A 22,086-nucleotide genomic window follows, 5' to 3' on the forward strand; every position below is an offset into this window, starting at 1 on the left:
GGAGTCAATTTGCTGCACCATAAATCCCTGGGAGCCGACCTTACTGTTTGAAGTAGCCATTAGAGTATTGAACTTGTTGGACAGTTGGCTTGGGGGTAGGGTTGCCACCTGTCCAGATTTCACCCAGACAGCCCTTCCAAAAACCACTCTGTCCGGTTGAAAAGTGCCTGTCCGGATTTCCAAATTAGGAAATCCAGAGAGCACATTGAAGTTAATGACATCAGCCAATCGGCACATCATCAGTTTTGCCCTTGAGCTCATTGGCCCCTCCCCCAATGGCAACAGTCCATCCCTTGACACTAGTGGCCCACCCCTGAGGTCACGGGACCGCCCCCCAACATCCACCCCGTCCCCCAGCCCGGTTTCTGCAAAAAGAAAAGGTGGAAACCCTACTAGGGGGCCCCCCATAGTTCACAGCAAGGGTACAGACGTATAAATATTTGGATTGCTACACATCTAGTTTTTAAATCAGACAGAGCAGTTTCGGTTATAATCGGGTAGAGATCCACCTGATTGCATCTGAGTGACCCAATAACCAGGCCCCCCTAAATCACTACTTAGCCCAGAAATGCCATTGTAACCACCCCTGACATCATAGACACGCCCCAACCCCCCCACCCCCAGGTCATCGACCCTCCCTCTTTGCCTAGTTTTAACTAGGAATGCACCGAATCCACTATTTTGGGATTCAGCCAAATCCCCGAATCCTTTGTGAAATACTGAACTAAATCCTAATTTGCATATGCAAATTATTGGCAGGAAAGGAAAATTAATGTTTTACTTCCTTGTTTTAAGATGAAAATCCACTTGATTTCCTTTTCCACACCTAATTAACATATGAAAATTCAGGATTCAGATTCAAGTCAGCCACACACAAGGAATCAGCCGAATCCTGCTGGAAAAGGCCGAATCCTGAACCAAATCCTGGATTCAGTGCTTCCCTAGTTTTAACCACCAGTAAAGGTGGCAACTCTATAATTAGGGTTGCCACCTTTATGTCTGGCTGAGACCGGGCAGGGGGCGGGTCTGTGACATCAGTGGGCGTGTCTGTGATGTCAGTGGGCGGACCCGTGATGTCAGTGGGCAGGACTATGATGTGTCAATCAAGGGAATCCCGCCTGCTTTTCCAAATAAGGATTTGGAAGAAGTATAGACCTGGGCAGCCCCTCAAAATACCGGGCCAAAACCGGACAGGTGGCAACCCTACCTATAATACAATGAGAAAACAAATAGTCACCCCCAAACTTCTCACTGTTTTTTGGCCACCCCATGTAACTTCTAGTCTGCTGCCGCCTGTGGAGAGTTTTTCAACTCCCCTCACGGCAGCATCACCCCTTGAGGAGTATCTAAGGGCAATCTACCCACGACTCTCCTAACTGGCCTTTAGTCTGGCCTGACTTTGCCAAGGCTCTGGGACCCGCAAGGGGTGGACATTTCAGTCAGCAACAGTGACATTAAGGACACACAGTAACCCAAGACCCTTTTATTCCCCACACCACAAAAATGGAACCAATGCCAAACAACACACAGGAAGTGACAAAATAGGAAGTGACAAAACATTACCGAAACAAAAGCAAAGAATAGAGGTCAGGCCTAAAATATCTGTGACACCCCTTAATGAATAAAATAGAATATTAAAATGAAAGGCAAGTTCGGAGTATATAGTGAGTATCAGATCAGTAGCCATTGGCAGATGTATACACAGGAAGAAACAAACACACAGTATGGATAAGAGTCGACTCCATCTCCATGTCTGCCCCCTGGACTTCACAATGAGTCCCTGCAGAGCCAAGGATGATCCCCTTATTCAGAGTAACCCCAATCTGTTTGTGTCTTTTCATCACATGAAAATCTGTCAATGAGGAAGGTCAATGTCATTGACTGAAACACTGGACCCATTTAAATACAATACACACTTTTTTAAGGCCCTGTGAGTGCAGCACTTTGTTCAGCATATGCTAATATTCTCTACTGGTACCCAGGCATTTGACTTTGGCAGGAGTACTCCATATATATTATTATATATAAATATAAGCCCAACAACAAGGGTCTGTAGGTTTGGGTGGTCCTCTGAATGAGATAATACAGCCAGGGCCAGGCCAAGCCAACTGGGTGCCCAAGGCCAACGCTCATCAGTTGTGCAAGCATGTGCACCCGCCTGCAAACCCGGAGAGTGACAGAGGGGGGGGAGTGACACAGGGGAGGGGGGAGAGTGACAGAGGGAGGGAGGAGGGAGAGTGACAGAGGGGAGTGACAGGGGGCAGTGACAGAGGGGAGGGCGAGTGGCAGAGGGGAGAGTGACAGAGGAGGGACGGAAGAGAGACAGAGGTGAGGGGGGAGAGTGACAGAGGGGAGGAGAGAGTGACAGAGGGGAGAGTGGCAGAGGACAGGGGAGGGACAGAGGGGAGAATGACAGAGGGGAGGGCGAGTGGCAGATGGGAGAGTGACAGAGGACAGGGGAGGGACGGAAGAGTGACAGAGGTGAGGGGGGAGAGTGACAGAGGGGAGGAGAGAGTGACAGAGGGGAGGGCGAGTGGCAGAGGGGAGAGTGACAGAGGACAGGGGAGGGACAGAGGGGAGGGGAGAATGACAGAGGGGAGAGTGACAGAGGACAGGGGAGGGACGGAAGAGTGACAGAGGTGAGGGGGAGAGTGACAGAGGGGAGGAGAGAGTGACAGAGGGGAGGGCGAGTGGCAGAGGGGAGAGTTACAGAGGACAGGGGAGGGACGGAAGAGTGACAGAGGTGAGAGAGTGACAGAGGGGAGGAGAGAGTGACAGAGGGGAGGGCTAAGTGACAGAGGGGAGGTGAGAGTGACAGAGGGGAGGGCGAGTGGCAGAAGAGAGAGTGACAGAGGACAGGGAAGGGACGGAAGAGTGACAGAAGTGAGGGGGGGAGAGTGACAGAGGGGAGGAGAGCGTGACAGACGGGAGGGAGGGCTGAGTGACAGAGGTGAGGGGGGGAGTGACAGAGGGGAGGAGAGCGTGACAGACGGGAGGGAGGGCTGAGTGACAGAGGGGTGGGAGGGGAGAGTGACAAAGGGGAGGGTGAGTGGTGGCTTACCAATTTTGTGATCATAACTTTGTAATTAAAAACCCCTGATTTTATACACACACATGCACTTGCATATATATACTAAATTACTTGGACCTAGATCCCCCAACGAGTTCTGAGAAACAAGGTTACTGTCTTTTTAATACCCTAATTGCCACAGGCAGCAACGAGGCCCCATTGTTCAGAAAAGTGACAGCTGACAATTAAAGCAAAGGAAAAGCATCTCATGTTGTTTGTTTATCATCAGGTCCAACCCACATACATGGAAACACTTGGTACCTGCCAGACCAGCTCTCCCAGCTCCAGTAGCTGCCTCCCATTAAACTGCCGCTTATTTCACTGCCTGTAACTATAAAATTGTGCGGGGGAGGAGCTGACACCACTTTACTAACTATGGCTTAACAACAGGTGTTTCACCCATGGTGGCAAACTGTCATCCGATAAAAAATATATCTTAAAAATTGCATTTATTGCTGCCCACTTACTTTCAAGGGAATGTAAACCCCCAAATTTTTTCCCAGTTTAAATTAAAACTTGAGTAAAGAGACTAAGACAAACTCACTTTTCATGCGATTATAAAGGGTTACAGGGCAAATGTTTTATTCTGTCAAACGCAACTGCCTGTATAACGGACATGACTTTCTTGAATGTGGAAACCATACAATGTGCTTAGAACCACATCTCATGATGCCCATGTTACTCACTTATAATACTAGTTTCCTGCCCTTGGAATGGGAGCCTTAAAAACTGACCTTAAATACTGTATAGGACTAAAACGGGGACGGTAGAATTCGCTGCATCTAAAACAGCAACGGCAAATGTATGACACGTGATTAAACTTGGCATAGATGAGATCTGATGCACCAGCTTTGGTCTAGCTACAACTCCCAGCATGCCCTCCCAACAGAGGTGATAGTGGGGGACAGGAATGGTGGTTGTAGCCCAACAATCTTTAATCCAAGGGAATCCTTTGGCTACTTTGTGCCAATGTACAACATTATCATTGAACAGGCAACAAGACCAGAACACGGATGCACTTTATAAGGGGTAGATCCATTAGGAGCCAGTTGGATAGATATAGGCATTCACCAAATCACAGCTGAGCTCCCCTTGGAAAACACAACATGATCGAATGTCAAACCATCTAATTTACCTGTTACCATAAGACTTTTTTTTCTAGTTCTATCAATATATTTATGTGCCACTAGGTTACAGAGGAATCTAATTCTATTTTTTGGCCTCCAACTGGAGGCTCAGGTCCCGTACGCCATTCTACAGCAACCACGCTCCCTACATATTCAGTGCCAAAAGCTCACAGTTGCAATCAGCAACGTAAGGCAGAGCCCTAAAATGCACTCTAATGTTGTCCAACAGTCATGCAAGAAAGAGTCAGAGCAGCATTCCATTGAACGATTGGTAAGAGAGGAGGCCATCGCTTGGTATGGTCCAGATGGTTGGCGTGTATGGTCCACTACTGCTTTGTGCTCTTGGCTGGTTCTGAAGACTGGCGCACATCAGTCCACTCCTGCATGGTGTTCTGTAAGGCTTGAGTCTTCTCCTTGTCCACTTGGACGTAGTCCACCTTTTCATCAGATGCTGCAGATGAAGTAGAAGGCTGAAGAAGAAAAGTTAAAGCCTTAGAAGAGGTTATAACAATGTTAATAAGGTCTTCTTAACTCCTCACGTTTCACATTACATCAGTTGAAGCAGGCAGGGTGACTGTTCACCAGCAAATACTCTACACTTCTGATTCAACCATATTGTACAGAAAGGAAGTAAGGAGTTGTCATGTTGGTAGTCTTGCAGATAAAAAGAACACAGAGGAACCATATTCCAGGAAGTGGATCACCTCCAATATTTGACCCCCGAGAACATGCCTAGAGCTATAACTAAAAGACATTGAGCCTCACGGCAAAATTATTTTACTTCTCCGAAAAGACATTTTCCATAAACTGACTAGACAGTGCTCTACTGGTCCCCATATAAATCCTAGGACTACTATGCATCCAGGCCCCCCAGAAGTTGCTGGATCGGATTCCTCTACAGTCATACCCCTAAAAGGATAAGTAAACCTTAAAAATAAGTCAGTGGAAAATTGATGGGGGGTGTTATTCTAAGCACTTTTGTAATTAACATTCATTATTTATTTTTCTTTAATTCCAAGATATTAAGGGATACATGTACTGTTAATATGAATGAATTTTGTTACAACAGCGCCACCTGCTGGTCAGTTTCCCACCAGTCTGACCACCAAGTAGTCAAGGAAGTTGTCGGGAGAAAGAAAGAAGCTGCTTTGATGTTCTTCTGCTTAGGAAAAAAAATAGAAACCTTTCTCACATCTTTCCTAAGCAGAAGAACATCAGAGCAGCCTCTTTCTTTCTCTTGACAACTTCCTTGACTACTTGGTGGTCAGACTGGTGGGAAACTGACCAGGAGGTGGAGCTGTTGTAACAAAATTCCTTCATATTAACAGTACATGTATCCCATAATATCTTGGAATGAAAAAATAATAAATAATGAATGTTCATTGCAAAAGTGCTTAGAATAGCACACTCATTAATTTTACATTCACTTATTTTAAAGGTTTACTTATCCTTTTTAATGTGTCCTCAGACAGACTTAAAGGCAAACTGCTTTTGGTATCCCCCATCACATAACCTTAAAAAACATTCATAAACAACTTGCTGGAGCTTTTAGCTTGACTCTGATTAAAGCGCTTTCACCCATGGGTGAGCTCCAGGATCGTATAAGGTGGAACTTTACCCAGAGCCTCACCCTTGTGGCGATGTAATTATAATGCCCCCATTCTCTCTAGATGCTAATCCCGCCCATCCATGACATCATCAGAGGGAAGTTGGGCTGGGTGTGGTTCAAATGGAAGAGGAATTTTAATTGGAAAGTGTGTTGTTTATACAAATGGCCTGTAGATGTCACTGTGCTCAAGACTTATATTGTGCATACTTTCTATACAGCTTGTGGTGTTAGAGTTGCTTACTTTTGTGTAATGGCTGCATGAACCTGCTAATAAAGCACTGTTATACTCTACTCATCCTCGGCTACCAAAACATAACATAAAGCAGAAGTTTACAATTAGACCCAGGATGAAAAATCTCCAAAATGCTCATCATTAATTCTCTCTCTTTGAATGTCAGTCTGGGGTACCTGGGGCCTGGACCTCTACTGCCACCAGCTGACGCCTCCCATCAGATCCCTGCAGGTATCAGGCCATCAGCAGGAGGGCAGGGGTATCCCAGTGGGTCCAACCTAGTTCTCTTTGCAAGGATATACAAGAGTGGGTGCCGCCATATTACTTGCTTTGGCTGCAGCTGTAATTCTACACCAGCACCATCAATTTACAGGTATGGGATCTGTTATCTAGAAACCCGTTATCCAGAAAGCTCAGAATTATGGAAAGGCTGTCTCCCATAGACTCCATTTTATCCAAATAATCCACATTTTTAAAAATGATTTCCTATTTCTGTGTAATAATAAAATAGTAGATTGTACTTGATCCCAACTAAGATATAATTAATCCTTATAAACCAGCCTATTGGGTTTATTTAATGTTTACATGATTTTCTAGTAGACTTGAAGGTATCAAGATCTGAATTACGGAAAGATCCGTTATCCGGAAAACCCCAGGTCCCGAGCATTCTAGATAACGGGTCCCATACCTGTATAATGATTGGTATTGCGGTAGAAAGGTGGCTAAAGCTAGGATAGAAATGTAAATGTAGGCAGAGTCTTCCAACGATATAAATGAGCATTGGCCGCTGCATGTGTGACAGCAGTGCAGCTCGTATATATTACAGGCATGAGCTGCGCTTAAGCCTCCCCCAGACGCATTTACAGTAAGAGTCTGCAGTTCCTTTCAGTTAGATGAATTGCTGCTGGTTATCAAGGCGACCTTGATGAAGGTCACTCAACCCAGCAGCATCAATTCTATTTACAGCCAAACATATGGGACTCTGTCCTGAAATGATTCTGCTCTCCCAATCAATAAAGGCTGCTAATGTTCTTGGATGAAGCCCCCCCCCCCTACATGAACTGAACGATCCCAGGACCCCTGGTGCTCAGAGTCACACACTTCCTGGAAAAAGAATTCAATTAAAGGATAAGTAAACCTTTAAAATATATCAGTGTAAAATTGATGAGGGGGCTATTCTAAGCACTTTTGCAATGAACATTCATTATTTATTTTTTTCATTCCAAGATATTAAAGGGCACCTATCACAGCCAAAATCAAACACATTTTAACAATCTGTCTAGCACAAGCTAAACACGTTTAATCAAACTACATATATAGTTTTTTGAAAAAACTGCAGGTTATAAAAAAATCCCTTACTTTGTTAAATGGGTTCTTTCACTGAGGGAGGCCATACTGTGACTATAATAGAGACTCTAATATGCAAATTTCAGGAGCATGCTCAGATTGTAACACTGCTTTGAGTATTCTACCCAGAATGCCTTGTTTTAGTAAACTCCTCCACTAGAAGTATCAGGAGATTTCCCTATCTTGTCCCCTGCTGGTAAAGTCATTATGCAAATGAAGGACACACAGTAACTTCCAGCAGGTGGCAGCACTACTGAACAGCAGCTAACACACAGGTTTGGCTGATTTGAAAATAGCTTAGAAGGGTTGATAAGCAACAAGGAATTTCAACTGAGCATGTGCGAGATTTCAGAGCTGCAGTTGGCTGGGAAGATATAGGTAGGAGGAGCCAGTGAAATCCAAGATGGCTGCCTCAGCTAGACCTGCAGGGGAGATAGGGGAGATCTTGCAGAAGGAATAGTGAGCTGATCATTTACATTATACAAACAATTCTAACTGTTTTAAAAATCGGATTTCTTGAACTTTCACATAGTGTATTTACTTAGTAAATTATTTTGGTCATTGGTGCCCTTTAAGGGAAATCTGTACCGTTAATAGGAATGCATTTTGTTCCAACAGCGCCACCTGCTGGTCAGTTTCCCACTAGTCTGACCATCAAGTAGTCAAGGAAGTTGTCAGGAGAAAGAAAGAGCCTGCTCTGATGTTCTTCTGCTTAGGAAACAAATTAGAAGCCTTTCTCAAATCTTTCCTAAGCAGAAGAACATCAGAGCAGCCTCTTTCTTTCTCCTGACAACTTCCTTGAAGTGGCTCACAGGTAAAAAAGGTTGGGGACCCCTGAAGTAGAATATATGTGAAATCTATGTGTAGTAGAATATAAGTGAAGTTACACTGATAAACCACCCAACCAAGACCCATTATGCCAAAACTCCATCTAAGATCACCCAAACCACATTCATTCCCAGCACAATCCATCCATTTAACAACCCAGAAGGCACATTGTTGCATCTTTCAGGATCCTCAAATAGTGTACCCCCCCAGCAGCCATTGCAAAGATTGCTTAGTTACCTTCCTGTGGGGACTGGGAGAAGCAGGGTGGAAATCGAGGGCCAGGTAATCCACACTTCCCGTGCTCTTCTTCTGAGCTGGACTGTTGGATCCGCTGGTTCCAGGAGATGCAGATACTGGGTTTTGCTGAAACAACAAAAATAAGGTTGAAGAATTAAAAATGTGATTTTGTTTGCAAAGGAAAGTTAGATAAAAATGAAAAACAAAAATACAAATTCTATATCTCTCTGTCTGGGCAAGCCTGTATTGTAACTGCACATTCAGTCATGTAATACAATGACATCACTAAGCAACTGATGACATCAAAACACATTGAATAGGGGATAATATACCACTTACTGTTGTTTATATTGACATATGCCATTTCTTTATGATGACACACATAGAAAGGCCCATTCTGATTGGTCAGACTGCTCACACAACATACAGCCAAATCCCTAGGGGTGGGGTAGAGGGGTGCGCAGGATTCATTCTCAAGGCTGGTTTCTTGTGCACCCCAGATATTTTCAGTATATACTGCAGGAGGGCTGCGGATTTGGCCCAATATGGGGACCAACATGAGGACGTGGGAAGGGAAAATGACTCTCATGGGACGATTGCATGTGAATCCCATTTATTTAGAAGAAATGATCAGCCTTGCATGACCCTACCCCAGCTATGTAATAGTAATGATCTGGGAGAGCAACATGAGCTGGGGGGATATAAAGACAAGGATTTAAACAATTGGGTTCAGCTACAAAAGGGAAAGTTCAGGGGCACAAGAAACTAGTCAACTATTCTAAAGATTCCAATAATGTGATTGGCTACAGGCTGGTCTCTTTATGGGACAATTCTAATGTACCGATTGGCCCTGACAACATTCTCATGTGAAAATTAAAATGGGCTGAGAGGCAATGAGCCAAGGTTGGCTACCTACAGACAAACAAAGCTAAAGAAGCCAAACCATTAGGTTCTCATACCTATAGCATGACTGTAAGATGTTTCCATTATAAAACAATATTACATTATAAAACACAATGAATATAAAAAGTCTGTTGAAGCTATAAAACAAGGAGTCTCAGCATTGTTCATTTATGAGGCATCGCTAAGGCTATATATGGTCCCAGCTGTCAATCATAATCACCTGTCTGTACACAGGGCTTTATGGGCAACTGTATTTATAGCCCATGCATATTTATATGTACCTTTAAAATGCCCCCTCCCCCATGTCCATAAAAGTAAAGGGTAACTCACCATGGCTACGTAATTCTCCTCGCTGTCTCCTGAGCTGGTGCTTGTAATACTCTGAGCGGACACTGGGCGGCAGTACTGGGACGAGCTGGACTTCATAGAATGCCTAAAAAAACGTACGTCTTGCATTATATCTGCTAAACAAAGGTTTGATAACAATAATATATATATATATGTGTGTGATTTTCTGGTTGACAATTTTTTTTTTATTTTTAGGAGTGGGGGGCTAGAGAAGGTGGTGAAAGTTTACAAACCTAATTGTAGGTCATTTTTATATATATATATATATATATATATAAAATAATATATATAAATAATATATATATATATATATATACACATAATATATATATATATATAGATATATATAAAAATAATATATATATATATATATATATAAATAATATATATATATATAAATAATATATATATATAAAAATAATATATATATAAAAAATAATATATATATATAAAATAATATATATAAATATATATATATATAAAATATATATATAAATATATATATAAATATATATATATATATATAAAATATATATATATAAATATATATATATAAAATATATATATATAAAATATATATATATATATATAAAATATATATATAAAATATATATATAAAATATATATATATATATAAAATAATATATATAAAAATAATATATATATATATTAAAAAAAATATATATATATATATTAAAAAAAAAAAATGCACAAGTTGAAATAAAAACCTTTTTTTCACGAAACATTGGAGTGCGGGTCCTTATCCAATGATTGTATGCTAAAGCTTTGACCCAGCACCCACAGTATCTCCAAGACTGGATCAGAGTGCGAGTGTTTGTGTATATATATATATATATACATACAATATCAAAACAGGAGGGATGTGGGAGCACTCTAAAGGCTTTAAAGTATATATATAAGCATAATAAATGCTCCCAAAACAGGGAATGCAATAGCATTTATTATACTTATATATATACTTTAAAGCCTTTAGAGTGCTCCCACAACCCCCTGTTTTGATATTGTATATATATATATATATATATATATATATATATATATATATAATGACCTACAATTAGGATTGTAAACTTTCACCAGCTTCCCTAGCCCCGCCACCCCCGAAATTAAAAAAAAATTGCCAACCAGAAAATCACACACAGTCACACAAACCCCCCCCCCCCCAGTTCTTTCCAGAATTATAGTCGGAAAACCCCACAGTTGCACCCTCACAAACTCTCGTGGCACCAGCAGGAAAGAGTGGACAGGGGAGTTAGTGGTGCAATGTAATACTGCCCCTACTGGCAGCAAAGAGAAATGCACACGGGCAGTCCCATCAATCCTTGTGAAGTTAATGAGCAAAAGGAACTCACGGCTGTCGGCTCCAGGACCGGGTGACTGGGGACTTGAAAGGAAGCTCATCGATTATTGTGGAACCCCTCAGGTCCAGTGGCGTGGGCTTGGCTGCAAATGAGAGGAACAGAATATTCAGTTCAGTAGTCAGTATTCATGTTGCGCTGGAAATCATACAGAACAAGGCTTCATCAAGAAAAGAGAGGGGTGTGATGGGGGTATAGTACAGTATAAAAAAGCACCTCTACTATGTGCTCTGCCCCCCTACAATAAAGAATTTTGGAGGACTCGGTACAAACTTGCACTCTGCCCATCTTTGTACCACCAGCATGGCAGTTGCACCCCCTACCACCTCAATAGTTCTGCCACTATTCATAACGGAGATAATTAAGAGTATATAATATTGTACGGATCCATAGGGTTAATGTGCCCCTATGGCTTTAAATCCCTACATTTCCTGATCTCCCTAGCTGCTGTACTAGCTTGCATATACAAATTAGGATTTGGTTTGGCTGAATCCTGGCTGAATCCTGGATTCAGTGCATCCTTAGTTTTCCGGAAGCCTGGGTACAACAAGGCCCAGTAAATCCATGTGCCCTAGAGGTACCTGAACCTCTAGTGTGGAGGTCGGGGAACAGGGACTGCATGAATGAGGCTAGTGAGTGGCAGGAATATAATTGTTATAGACTCTCTAGGAGAGTAAAGGTGGCCATACACGGGCAGATAAAAGCTGCCAACAGGCCGAATCGGCAGCTTAATGGCCTGTGTATGGGGCCCTCTAACGGCTTCCGCGATCGATATCTGGCCGAAAGTCGGCCAGATGTCAATTGGACAGGACTAAAAATCCTGTCGGATCGCGGCCACATCTGTTTGTTGATGTGGTCCCATGATCCAACCGCCCGTTACCCATTGTTAGGATTTGATCATTGGGCCCTAGAGCCCACGATCGGATCAGCCCTATATTGCCCACCTCAAGTTGGGCATATCGGGGAGAGATTCGCTTGTTTGGCGACATCGCCAAATGAGTGGATCTCTCCTTGTATGGCCACCTTAAGACAGTGAGGGAAGATAGAAAGAGCAACTTTGTGCTCCATCAAGGAGGTGTAGCAGAGAGTAGCTTCCCAGGCTGTAAGATTTGCCTACAGTGAAGGGACACAGTGGATCGGGTGAGATCCAGACCACGTGTGAGGTATTTCTGCCTGGAGGTGCTGTACTGCCTTGACTACATCCTCAGGGAATGCACCTACATCTGCCTCTGATATACTGTCTGAGCCGTGTGCCTATATATTCTGCAAATGCCTCTTTACTGATGTAAGTAACCTGTGGATCATTTGTCTGTTTGTTCTGTTTGACTGCAAGAACCTCCTGGCGCCCATTTCTTTATTGGTTAAAGCACAGAAGCCTGTGGGAGTTGTAGTAATACTACACTGCACCTTCATTTCTTCCATTTTGCAAAGGCCCTGCCTTAAATGTAACCCATGCTCTAGTATACTAGCCGGTGATTAACCCCATTGGCCTCGATAGTCCAAAAACGTGTTCCAATATGTTGCTGCATATTTATGAATTCCAGGTATTTAATCATACATTTATAATAGTGAATTTCAATTGTCTTCAGGCCTTCAAGTGACTTCCCCACTACAGATGTCAGACTTACAGGCCTTTAATTGCCAGGCTGTGATTGGTAAACCTTTTGAAATATTGGAAATACATTAGCTCTGCTCTTATTGGTACTATATCTGCCAAAAATTAGTCTGAGAAAATCAGCAATAAGGGCCCAGTTAAACTGGACTAAGCTTTGCAAATACAGTACTAGTGCTAGTGGGTGTACTCCAACCATCCTGGATTCTAGGAACATTAACTTAAACACTTGAATATTGCCAAGTCCTTTGTAAGCCACTGGCAATTTGTTTAAAGTAAAGCTTCTCTACAGAAGAGTGAGTCACATTGTTAATGAGCCGATAACCTAAAGATTAACTTTTAGTACATTGTAAACAATAGTTACAAGGAGATAGTAGGGCTTATTTATCAACAGTGGGCAGTAACCCGTCACAACCAGTAAGTGATTGGCTTTTTTTCAGATAAAACAATGCAACAATAGCACAGAAAAGTAGGATGAGCAGGTAGACATGTTTTTGACACCTGTCTAAACAAAGCTTATTGATCACATCAGTGACTTCTAATATCCTTATCATTTACAGTAGGGGTACATTATCCCTTATAATACATGAGTGATACTCAGAGTTCCCTGTATAACTTAGCCTGCAGCTTGTGCCTTTATATGGACACAGAACCCCTCAGTGACTTCTAATATCCTTATCATTTATAGTAGGGGGTACATTATCCCTTATAATACACAAGTGATACTCAGAGTTCCCTGTATAACTCAGCCTGCAGCCTTGTGCCTTTATATGGTCACAGAACCCCTCAGTGACTTCTAATATCCTTATCATTTACAGTAGGGGGTACATTATCCCTTATAATACATGAGTGATACTCAGAGTTCCCTGTATAACTCAGCCTGCAGCCTTGTGCCTTTATATGGTCACAGAACAACCCCTCAGTGACTTCTAATATCCTTATCATTTACAGTAGGGGGTACATTATCCCTTATAATACATGAGTGATACTCAGAGTTCCCTGTATAACTCAGCCTGCAGCCTTGTGCCTTTATATGGTCACAGAACAACCCCCCAGTGACTTCTAATATCCTTATCATTTACAGTAGGGGGTACATTATCCCTTATAATACATGAGTGATACTCAGAGTTCCATGTATAACTCAGTCTGCAGCCTTGTGCCTTTATATGGTCACAGAACAACCCCTCAGTGACTTCTAATATCCTTATCATTTACAGTAGGGGGTTCATTATCCCTTATAATACACAGCCTGCAGCCTTGTGCCTTTATATGGTCAGTGAGTATATACCAGGCCTGTAATTATTCTAGGACTTACATTTTCTATCTGGCTTCAGGTTCCGGTTCACAGGCGGGGGTTGGATATCGCTCACTCGGGTTGGCCTGGGACACAATGAGGTGGTACTTCCTTTGCGGGCAGGAAGTGAGTTAGAGGAAAAAGCCAGGTGGGGGCCGGGGCTCATAGGGAGGTAGGCGCTCTGAGCATTGTCATTCAGTTTCTCCACATTAAACTGAGACGAGGAGCCGGGGTTCATGGGAACATAGTTATCCTCAGAATCAGCACTGTCTGACCGCACAAGCGAGGATTTAGTTTGCTGAAAAGATGAGTTTTTCTCATTAATAATGTAGAGCAAATAATATTTCAAGCAAAAAGTCAAGTAGATAACGGCTAATTTACCCCCCCCCCATTGATTAAATACAGTAGAAGCCTCACCTTAATTGTGCAAAATCCAGGAAAATGTAAAAACAGGGAAATACATTAGGCTTTATATATTGGTGGGACAAAAAAATGTTGTAAAATGCGGGAAAACATAAATATCAGTGGCTGTAAAACGGAGGTTTCACTGTATAAAGAAACTGGAGGGGATCCACGGCCGGGGGTTGGTAATGTGTCAGAGTAAATCCAGTTGCCTTATACTATGTAGAGAGGGGGTTCATAATCCTTTATAAATAATAGGAGTATAATAAGGGAGAGAGAATAAAGAACTAGGATTGTTATGGAGCTTCTCTTTGGGACCTTGTTGCCCAACTGACTCACCAGATACGAGTTGAAACCATCGTGTACCGACTCCACAGACTGCTCCGCGCTGAGGTCCCCAAGCTGAGGGAAGTCGTAGGCTTCACAGGAAGAAGCTGCCGTACAAACAAGGGAATTCGATTAAATTGCGACACAATTAGGGATACACAGAATTCAGGATTTAATTCAGGAGTCTGCCTTTTTTCAGCAGGTTTTGGATTTGGCCGAACCCAAGTGCCTGGCCGGATCCAAACCCAAAAAAAATCATGTGACTTTTCGTCACAAAACAAATTTTTTATATTTTCTTTCCTCTTTTCCCTTCATTTCCCTAATTTACGCAAATTAGGGTTTGGATTGGAACTTACCAAATCTACTAAAAATAAAGGATTTGGTGCAACACTAAACAGAATACAATGTGTGTGTGTGTGTGTGTGCTGAGGGGGGCAAAAAATCAAAGATATCATTTGCCCATGATATATGTTAATGTCTCCACTTTATAATGGCTCATTGTAGAATGTGGGTGGCCACTTGCACTGATGAGACACATACACCAATGAGAGACACATACACACCGATGAGACACATACACACCAATGAGACACACACACAACAATGAGACACACACACACACACAACGATGAGACACATACACACCAATGAGACACACACACCAATGAGACACACACACACACCGATAAGACACACACAATGAGACACACATACCAATGAGATACACACATATGAGACAGACACACACACCAATGAGACACACACACACCAATGAGACACACACACACAATGATGAGACACACACAGATGAGACACACACATACACCCCACACACTAATGAGACACACACACACCAATGAGACACACACACAATGATGAGACACACACAGATGAGACACACACATACACCCCACACACTGATGAGACACACACACACCAATGAGACACACATAATCATGAGACACACACACAACGAGACACACACATCGATAAGACACACACAACGATGAAACACACGCACACCGGTGAGACACACAAACATGAGACACACACATAAGACACACACACCAATGAGACACACACACACGAGACACACACACACCAATGAGACACACACACACGAGACACACACACACCAATGAGACACACACACCAGTGAGACACACACACATAACAAAACTCACACACACACCAATGAGACACACACACATAAGACACACACAGATGAGACACACACACAAATGACACACACCCCACACACTGATGAGACACAAAACTCAAACACACACACTGGGGCTGATTTGAGGTGCTAAACTTTATTGATGCCTTTACCGACGGGCACTGCTGGGCCAAATTATATTGGTGCTGAAGGCCTTGTGTCTGGCCATCCAACCTCCTCGCTTTCTGGCACCTCCCTGTCTCTGCCCATTGCTTGGTTAACTCTGCAAGTGCCTTGCTCTCTTACCCAACCCCACCAGTCGCTAAATTGCGGTCCCCTCCCCACCAGGATGCGCCACTCTGTTGCCTGACACTGGCTCTAGCCCTGCCAGCAGCCAATCATATATCTTTGCTCTCAGTATCCCAAAAAGTGTTATTGATGTTGACACGAAAGTAACAGCAGTGCAGTCAAATCACTGTAATTTCTGGGTTCTACTGGATCCTGTGCAGGAAAATCTGCCACTGTAAATGCCACCTCCCTGCCCAACTCATGGACCATCTGAATCCCCCGACTGAGGGAAGTGCACAGAAACTTCCATGCCATTATACAGTCTAGTAATAAAAATATGTTTTCTATATTCAGTTATAGGACCGGTTATCCAGAATACTCGGGACCTGGGGGGGGGACCGGAGAAGGGACGGGATCTTTCCGTAATTTGGATCTTCATACCTTAAGTCTATTAGAAAATCATATAAACATTAAATAAACCCAATAGGCTGGTTTTGCCTCCAATAAGGATTAATTATATCTTATTTGGGATCAAGTACAAGTTACTGTTTTATTATTACAGAAAAAAAGGAAATCATTTTTTAAAATTTGAATTATTTGATTATAATGGAGTCTATGGGAGGCAGCCTTTCCATAATTTGAAGCTTTGTGGATAGGAGGTTTCCGGAAAATGGATCCCCATGCCTGTTGAAGAGATTCTGACATCTTTTCACTCCCTTGCAGTAAGTCAGGAACTGTATCAGCGCATACATGTCGTTTTTGTTAACAACGGGCCACAATGATGCCAATAGACTGTGCATCTGTCTGGGTGAGGCTGTTTCTCGTGTCTCTCTTATTGCAATTACTTAGTCAGCGGGGCCACATTTAGTGCAATTTATGAGCCACATGGGCACAGCTCTTATGACGGCGTCTTTATTACTATTCTATAAAGCCTTTTTGTCCCCAAGGGGTTGTTTATGTCTTTCCCTTCCTTCTTGTGTCAATTTCATCTCACAATTTATCTTGGACTAAGGACCCCAGCCCTGTTTCTTCCATCTAATCATCGCAGCACTTATTTCACTGCTTGAATTAAAGGAGAACTAAAGCCTAACTAAAGAAGTAGCTAAAAATTGTTATCCATTATGTTTTGTGCTTCTGTACCAGCTAGGGTTGCCACCTGGCCGTTATTTTACCGGCCTGGCCAGTAAAAATGTTGCTTGATGCCAATGTTATTTATAGGAAAAAAAACACAAAAATATAGAAAGGCCACTATTTTTTTCCAGAAAAGGTGGCAACCCTAGTACCAGCCCAAGGCAACCACAGCCCTTTAGCAGTAAAGATCTGTGTCTCCAAAGATGCCCCAGTAGCTCCCCATCTTCTTTTCTGCTGATTCACTGCACATGCTCTGTGCTGCTGTCACTTACTGAGCTTAGGGACCCACTCACAATATACAGAACACATAGAATAGAAATGTCACAATATAAGGCTGATTAGTAATTAATACACATAATTACTACATGGCAGCACAGAAACCAGTGCAATTAGCATCAGAATTTAATAATCAGCAAACCTGTAGCATCAGCTTATATTACAGGGGAAGCTCATTTTCTGCTGGATAATTAGTGACGAGCCCTAAGCTTAGCTTCTCAACAGCCAATCAGAGCCCACTGAGCATGTGAGTGTCACAGACACTTTCCAAGATGGTGACCCCCTGTGACAAGTTTGAAGTCCTGGATCATTGCTGCTATTGACAAGCTGAAACTTTAGCCTCGTGCAATAAGTTCACTATATAAAATATGCCATTTTTAGCCACATTCATTTTTAGGGTTTAGTTCTCCTTTAAAGACCTCGTGGCCTGGTAACCTACTAGGCTGTAGGTAGACTCCAACCAAGCCAAATGCTCCCCCAAATCCCTGCTCCATGTAAGCTTCCATTAGTAATAATATTCTAGCCCCACCCACATTGTTTGAATAAAGGGTCACTCTACCATCATTTCATTTTGCCTTTGGGTGCATCTTATGGAAATAACTGACCCAATTGTATCTTTCCCTAAACTGCCATTGCCTCTCAGTCTAGCTGCCCACAACCTTCCTTATCACTTTCCATAACTTTCCCATATTTGGGGACCAGGAATCTTTGTTTAAAAAAAAAGGACATTTCTAGAAGTCTATTTTTGACTCATTAATATAAATGAATGAATCAACATTCTTGTTACTCTTGTGGTTATCCATTGCCTGTTGAAGTCTCAGAATAAAACACGACCAAAGCCACATGGCTGCAATGTAGGGACAATTTCATATTTTTACAGAATAAAAAGCATTTTTTTCTCAAGAGAAAGGGAACATCCACGTATGTAAAGCAGATGTATCTAATTAATCCTGTTTTTAAGCTCTCTCTAAGCGGGGGCATTAAAAACGGCAAGAATTTTCTCACTAAGCAAAATTTACAGGAGGGGCATCTGGGCAAGAGCTGGAGTCAAGCAACTGCAACATGTAACACAGACGGGCAATTTTAAAACTTTTTTAAAACAAATTCCGGAATTGTCAGATCTGTCGGTGTATAGATACCTGCAACTGCAACATTTATACCACACGCAATTTCACATCACCCCACCCAAAATACAACAAATAACTGTAGAAACTATAATAAGCCCACCAGGGAAACAGAAACTAGTATCCAAAACATAAACACACATTGCATCTCAAAAATATGACCCCAGACCCAGGGTCAAACTTAAAGGGATACTGTCATGGGAAAAAAACAACATTTTCTCAAAGGAGCAAACAGATTTTTTTATATTCAATTTTGAAATCTGGCATGGTTCTAGACATTTTGTCAATTTCCCAGCTGCCCCAAGTCATGTGACTTGTGCTCTTATAAACTTCAATCACTCTTTACTGCTCTACTGCAAGTTGGAGTGATATCACCCCCCTCCCTTTCCCCCCCAGCAGCCAAACAAAAGAACAATGGGAAGGTAACCAGATAGCAGCTCCCTAACACAAGATAACAGCTGCCTGGTAGATCTAAGAACAACACTCAATAGTAAAAACCCATGTCTCACTGAGACACATTCAGTTACATTGAGAAGGAAAAACAACAGTCTGCCAAAAAGCATTTCTCTCCTAAAGTGCAGGCACAAGTCACATGACCAGGGGCAGCTGGGAAATTGACAATATGTCTAGCCCCATGTCAGATTTCAAAATTGAATATAAAAAAATCTGTTTGCTCTTTTGAGAAATGGATTTCAGTGCAGAATTCTGCTGGAGCAGCACTATTAACTGATTCATTTTGAAAAATTTTTTTTTTTCCCATGAGAGTATCCCTTTAAGTGGGAAAGTAGTGGAGTTTACTTAGATCCCGATGATTGGGAAGAATTAGAAGACAGCCTCTATCTTCCTCTTATCAGTACAAGAGACAGGCTCATTCAATTTAAAATTATACATCAAACATACTTGACACCAAAAAAACTACAACTTATGGGTCGCCTAGAGCATTCCAGATGTCCCCGGTGCAATTCACCGGATGCAGATTTCATACACCTCATATGGTATTGTCCAGTTATACAGAAATTTTAGAAAAACGTAATGCAGTTTTTAGCCGACGAATTTACTCTACCACAAGTATTGAACCCAGCGACCTGCCTACTGGGCGCAACGGATGCTCTGGTACCAAGAATCCACTTGAGATTATTGATGAGAGCTCTTTTGTTCTATGCCAGGAAAACAGCAGCCCTACACTGGATGGGACCAACACCTCCTACACTTAAAAAATTGATTAATCTTATTAATTCCCAGCTGGAACTTTATAAGTTAACGTATATTGCCAGAGGTTGTCCACAGAAATTCGATAAAATATGGTCTCCTTGGTTGGATTCACCCGCAACAACGACTAAATAAGTCTACTGAGAAATGTCCTTTATATCCTTTCATGTCTACCTTCTTCTTCCTTCCTTCCTTCCTCCTTGTTGTTAATGAAACCTCAATAAAAAGTTACTATAAAAAAAAAAAAACAGCAAGAATTTAACGAGCATCAGTCACTGTAAATTCTGCCTCTATCTGTTACTGAATTATTACTCCCAGGCCACTAACCCAGGCCCAGAGCAGTAATGGTCTTGGTGAAGGAGAAGCCAGTTCAGAAAAGGTAAGATTTGAAGAGAATATACTTTCCCTCTCCTAGATACACCTGGAAACCCAGCTTTTTAGGATTTGGAGCGGTCCTAGATATTCTTCAAACCATCGCCAAAATGTTTCTATGTCTAGAACTGATTTGCGCTGGACCTCAAAGGGTCCTTCTGCCAATAAGTCCTAAAACCACTAGTCTACAGAGAATGAATATTAAGAGTTATCAGTTATGGATACCACTGACTAAAATGATTTATGATGTGTATTTGCCAGTTTGGGATGGAGCAATTGCGTTGCATGGATAAGTATTATCAAAGATTGCAAAACCCAGTCGTACCTCGATGACGCTTATTCTCCATGGCTGGTAAAGTGTTCCTCCTAGGAAGATTGACCACTGACATATTATCACCATTATGATGATGCTGTGGGCTGCCCCATAGTGTCTCTGCCTGTCCTGGCTTAGGGGGACGGGGAGGAGGTGTGGAATGGAAATCATTGGAGGCAAGACCCAGAGCATTGTGGTTCTTGTCTAGAGTGAATGTTCTTGGGATCTGATACACCGAGAAAGGAGTCCCAGGGAGATCAATGGAATCCGTTGACAGTTCCCTAAACTCTTTACACAGAGCATTGCTGGGAGTTTTGTAGCAGTAAACATCCTCGTTTTCCGATTCCAGTCCTGTAAGGCTTGACTTAGTGGCGGTGTCTGAGCCAAAGCTTCTTGGCAGGTCGTAGGCACTGTCCCTAAACTCAGAACTAAGCCTGCTCGGCTTGGGTAAACTATAAAAGCCATGCACTTGTCCGCTGATCCCATTCAAGCAATGTCCGTAGCCCTGGACCAACTTCTGGACAGCTGAGTCGCTTCTCATAAAAAAGGAGGACCTCGTGGCTTGAGAAAAACTGGCGCTTCTAGAAAAACAAACAAACTTTAATGTCAAGGCTGCCCAAGATGGGGTTGCTTACAACAGAGGAGCTCGGGGGAAGGGGGAATAAAATAATTAGGTATAAGGGAATCATAGTATAATCTGCTTTATTTAGCTGTAGGACCTTCTACTGGACAGAAGAAGGAGATTAGGAGCAAACTTTTTAATTTTATTTTACAGTGAGAGCTGTCAAGTTCTCTCCCTAAAGTGGTTGGGCTAGCAAACACATTTGAAAGCTTCAAGATACGGTCGGATCAGTATAAAGTTAATCCATGGTCTGGTCTGATTGTCTTTTTAAAGCCTTTTTTGAGGTAAGGCAGGTGCACATGGGCAAAAACCTCAACTACTATGTAGTATAATGTGATGAACACTTGTCTTCATACATTGCTCATTTATGGATCTCAAATCCATGGTTCTCAACAGCAATTCCATAATCACAGAAGAAATATTTTGTTTACCGCACATTCTCAGTATTGACCTAGATATTTTATACTATGGTTTATGGTCAGTTCTTCCTTCATTGCTCCCTGCGCATCCATTTGTGCTCTGTGCCTATATAGTCTTTATGGTTGCTTATCTCCCTTATCTGTATATTGTCTCTGATCTTTATCTGTGCTCTAATTTATATAGTGTTTTACTGTCTCCTACCAAGATTTTTATGGTTCTCTCACTTCCTCTCTTATCATCAGATGTCTCTGATCAGTATCTCCACATTTGTGTCTTCTCTAAGGGCAATATCACACTGGCTTCTGCCACTCTAAAGTTCCCCTGTTAATTTGTAAACCTTTGCAACATTTTTTTTACTTTAAATATATATTTATTTATTTGGCAGTAGAAGAACACTTCCTTGTCAACAAGCTGTAAACTGGAGAACAAGACAGGGAGTGACCAACAGTTTTCCAGA

The 22,086-nt window shown here is 42.2% G+C and overlaps 1 protein-coding gene across 1 annotated transcript in view; it reads right to left on the reverse strand.

Moving 5' to 3' along the window:
• Positions 1-3,083: 3,083 nt before the first annotated feature.
• gab2.S (GRB2 associated binding protein 2 S homeolog) overlaps positions 3,084-22,086 on the reverse strand; it is a 93,828-nt gene continuing 74,825 nt past the window's right edge. Inside the window, exons 4-10 of the mRNA XM_018250375.2 lie at positions 20,600-21,168; positions 14,728-14,822; positions 14,008-14,284; positions 11,075-11,165; positions 9,684-9,786; positions 8,451-8,576; positions 3,084-4,667 (exon numbers count right to left, since the gene is read on the reverse strand). Of these exons, the coding sequence (XP_018105864.1) occupies positions 4,524-4,667; positions 8,451-8,576; positions 9,684-9,786; positions 11,075-11,165; positions 14,008-14,284; positions 14,728-14,822; positions 20,600-21,168 (1,405 nt within the window). The 3' untranslated portion in view covers positions 3,084-4,523. The remainder of the gene's footprint in view (positions 4,668-8,450; positions 8,577-9,683; positions 9,787-11,074; positions 11,166-14,007; positions 14,285-14,727; positions 14,823-20,599; positions 21,169-22,086) is intronic.

This window comes from Xenopus laevis, chromosome 2S (genome assembly GCF_017654675.1).
Source record: "Xenopus laevis strain J_2021 chromosome 2S, Xenopus_laevis_v10.1, whole genome shotgun sequence".
Lineage (NCBI taxonomy): Eukaryota > Metazoa > Chordata > Amphibia > Anura > Pipidae > Xenopus > Xenopus laevis.